Here is a 4,256-nt window from a genome sequence, read left to right on the forward strand (position 1 = left end):
GGCCTGACAGGGAAAGGGAGAGCAGCGGAGTCCTGAGGCCCTCTGGTGTCCACTCAGGTACACAAGCTTACTTGCACACACAAGTTTGTATACGCGCACACACACACACACACACACACACGTACTCACATTGGTGAGCGCAATAGCTTGCTGTCTGGAGGGGCAATCCACACACACACACACACACACACACACACACACATACTCACACTGGTGAGCGCAATAGCTTGCTGTCTGGAGGGGCAATCCTCACTGTCACTGGGCTGCACACCATCCTGGAGTTCCGTGGAGACAGCACAGCCTTCTTATGGCCACCATTCCAGCAGACGGTTGGAAGTGCCCCAAGCAAGGAATACTGGGCTTGCTGAATGGGATATCGTCTTCGGGGTGTTATAACAAACCGACTGGATAAAGGCCCACAATCTCTGTGGAGAACAGGAGACAGACACTTGATGGAACCACGGTCTTTTTTTTTAATGTATATGAATACGCTGTAGTTGTCTTCAGACACACCAGAAGAGGGCATCAGGCATCAGATCCCATTACAGATGGTTGTGAGCCACCATGTGGTTGCTGGGAATTGAACTCAGGACTTCTGGAAGAGCAAGCAGTCAGTTCTAGTAACCACTGAGCAATCTCTGCAGCCTGGAACCACAGTCTTAAAAGAACACCAAATTCGGAGCTGGTGAGATGGCTCAGTGGGTAAGAGCACCCGACTGCTCTTCCGAAGGTCCAGAGTTCAAATCCCAGCAACCACATGGTGGCTCACAACCACCTGTAACAAGACCTGACTCCCTCTTCTGGAGTGTCTGAAGACAGCTACAGTGTACTTACATATAATAAATAAATAAAAAAAAATTCAACTGACTGCAGAAACAAGAGGCATTACACTTCTTTTCAACCTCTTATTTTTATGTTTGACAGTGCGGGTAAGGAAACCCAGGGGTGTGTGCATGCTAGACAAAAGTACTCTATGACACTAACAGCTCAGACTTTAACTAAGCAACAGAGAACGTAGCATTTTTTGGCACATTTCTCCCATTTCATCCAAAGGCAGAAAATATCAGTTGCTTAACGGCTGTCTCTACCACAGACTTCATCAAATTAGGAGGGAAACTGAAAACCTTGCCCACACGGGTACTTCAGAAGAAAAGCACATGCGGCTGGGATGTGTAGGAAGTTTTTTTTTCCTTTCCTCCAACTAATCACCAATACACAGCAAAACCCAAACATTAACAGGTATTCACTAAGCAGTGAAACGTCTTGTGAAGGAGCTTGCTGCCAAGCCGGAGACCTGAGATCAATCTCAGACTCGCATGGAGGGAGAAAAGGGACTCCAGCAATCTGTCCTCTCATCTCCATGTGCATATGCAATTTAAAAAAAAAAAAAAATGCTTGTATCCAGAATCCAGGCTGAGTGTAGCGGAGCACACCTGTAATCCCAACATTTAGTAGGTGGAGGCAGGAGGGTCAGCAATCCAAAGTCACCCTCATGAGTTCAAGGCACAGCTCAGATACATGAGATCCTGTCTCCAAAAAACCAAAACCAAAGGCTAGGGAATGAGTAGAGGGCTTGCCTGCTATGAATGAAGCTGTGGGTTTGATCCCACCACAGCATACAACCTGGTGCTAACCTGTAATCCTATCAGTGAACTCCTCGCTCAGAAAATGAGGCAGAAGGATGAATTCAAGGACAGGCTCAGCCAAAGACACGGGCTTGAGACTAGACAGCCTATGCCTCCAAATACCCTACCTTAAAAAAAGAAAAATAAAAAGGAGAGTAATGGGAAAAGGAGGGGGGGAGGGCGTAGGGATAAAAAGAGAAAAGGCTAAGTAAAGAAAAAGGGAAGGTGAGTTAAATCCGACTTTCAGGTTGAACCCTAGGTCAAATCCGCGGCCGCAGAGACCCACCCTGGGAGGATCGCCGGGGCTTACCGGTGGGGCGGCCTCCGGGAGGATCGCAAAAGCGGGGTGGGGAGCGCGGGGTAGACGTGGTGGACTCGCTGGACCGCCGACGCCGGAGGCGGGGAGCGTGCGGGTGGGCGGCGCCCCGGCCTGTCCCGTGGGTCCTGCGGGAGGGCAGGCTCGGGCGGCCCGGGCTTGCCCAGGTAGCTGCCCATGAGTAAGAGCTCAGCCGGGTCGGGGCCTCCGAGCGGGCTGCGGGGTTCGCGGAGGCTACCGTTGACTGGCGACTTGGCCGGAGGCGGTGAAGCGGTGAGCGCGGGCCGCGGGTGACGGCGCGCGTCGCGCACGAACGACGACAGGGCCCTCGGGCCGCGGGGCTCTCGGCTCAGGCCCCACCAGGCCGCGCTCGCCCCCACGGCCAGCCAGGCCAGCGCGGCCGCCGCGGGCACCAGGTAGAGCGCGAGGCCGAGCAGCGCTAGGCCGAGGGCCGCGGCACCCGCCGGTCCTCCGTAGCCGCGGGCCCGGCTCCGGCCTTCCCGTCCGCCCAACGGGGGCCGCCGCCGCTCGCCTCCGTCAGCCGCCGCAGCCGCCGGAGACATCGCGGCTCCGCGCCGCGGAGCGGACTTAAATATCCCAGGGTACACCGCGCCGCGCGCCGCCGCCGACGTCACTGTCGTCGACGCGGCGCGCCGGGTGGCGCGGGGGGGAAAACTGCCGCGGCGTGCGGAGCCCGGCGCGAGAGCCCTGGTTTGAAAACCTCGGCGTGGGTAGGCGGCGGCTCGGTGCACGCCCTGCATCTCAGAACGCGGGAGGCGGAGGCAGGAGGAGTTCCGGGAGTTTGAGCCCAGCCTGGTTCACAAAGACAGTTCCAGAGCGGCATGGAGACGTAAAGTCTGTCTCAGAACAGCCAAACAAACAAACAAAAATGGAAAAGAAGAAAAGTACAGCCGGGCGTGGTGGCGCACGCCTTTAATCCCAGCACTGGGGAGGCAGAGGCAGGCGGATTTCTGAGTTCGAGGCCAGCCTGGTCTACAGAGTGAGTTCCAGGACAGCCAGGGCTACACAGAGAAACCCTGTCTCGAAACAAAAAACAAAACAAAACAAAACAAAAAGAAAAGTACAGCCGGGCGTGGTGGCGCACGCCTTTAATCCCAGCACTNGGGAGGCAGAGGCAGGCNGATTTCTGAGTTNGAGGCCAGCCTGGTCTACAAAGTGAGTTCCAGGACAGCCAGGGCTATACAGAGAAACCCTGTCTCGAAAAAACCGAAAAAGAAAAAAAGAAAGAAAAAAGAAAAGAAAAGAAAAGAAAAAAGAAAAAAAAAGAAGGGTGGTGCTGCTCAGTGCCAATTTTCTGAGGTGTAATCCAGTAGGGCTTTGTTGTGTATCGGCCACTAGAGGGCAGTCCCAGGCTTATCCATTAAGTCGCAAACACACACACAGCCTTACCTGTCCATCTTGGTTTTAGGCAGTGGTTCTCAATCTTCCTAATGCTTTAACCGTTTTATACAGTTCTTTATGTTGTGGTGACATCTCCAATCTCCAAACTATAAAGCTGTTGGTATCTCCTAAGTGTAATTTGCTACCGCTATGATTTGTAGTGTAGATGTTTTCCCGATGGTCTTGGGGTTGGGGGGGGGGTGTCAATACCCACAAGTTGAGAACCACTGGCCTTATGGTCTCACTGAAGCTCTGTCTAAAGGACACATGACCAGGTTACCCGATGCTTGTCCTTTGAAAATTGTACTTAGGGCTGGTGAGATGGCTCAGTGGGTAAGAGCAACCGACTGCTCTTCCAAAGGTCCAAATCCCAGCAACCACATGGTGGCTCATGACCATCCGTAACAAGATCTGACGCCCTCTTCTGGAGTGTCTGAAGTCAGCTTCAGTGTACTTACATATAATAAATAAAAAATAAAAAATAAAAAAAAAAAGAAAATTGTACTTAGGGCTGGAGAGATGGCTCAGCAGTTAAGAGTACTGACTGCTCTTCTAGAGGTCCTGAGTTCAATTCCCAGCATCCACATGGTGGCTCACAACCATCTGTCATGGGATCTGATGCCTGATGCCCTCTTCTGTTGTGTCTGAAGACAGCTACAGCGTCTTTTTTTTTTTTTTTTTCCTTGAGACAGGGTTTCTCTGTATGGCACTGGCTGTCCTGGAACCTACTCTGTAGACCAGGCTGGCCTTGAACTCAGAAGTCTGCCTGCCTCTGCCTCCCAAGTGCTAGGATTAAAGGCGTGTGCCACCACCTCCTAGCTTGTTTTTTTGTTGTTGTTGTTGTTGTTGTTGTTTTGTTTTGAGACAGGGTTTCTCTGTATAGCTCTGGTTGTTTTTGTTTTTTTAAGATTTTT

At 52.4% G+C, this 4,256-nt stretch overlaps 1 protein-coding gene across 1 annotated transcript in view; it reads right to left on the reverse strand.

Annotated features, from left to right (window-relative positions):
* LOC110339096 (nuclear envelope pore membrane protein POM 121-like) overlaps window positions 1–2,535 on the reverse strand; it is a 17,577-nt gene extending 15,042 nt beyond the window's left edge. The window contains 2 exon segments of the mRNA XM_021222594.2: window positions 210–425; window positions 1,936–2,535. Coding sequence (XP_021078253.1) covers window positions 210–425; window positions 1,936–2,504 — 785 coding nt within the window. The 5' untranslated portion in view covers window positions 2,505–2,535.
* Between the last annotated feature and the right edge of the window lie 1,721 nt (window positions 2,536–4,256).

This window comes from Mus pahari, chromosome 23, assembly GCF_900095145.1.
Source record: "Mus pahari chromosome 23, PAHARI_EIJ_v1.1, whole genome shotgun sequence".
Lineage (NCBI taxonomy): Eukaryota > Metazoa > Chordata > Mammalia > Rodentia > Muridae > Mus > Mus pahari.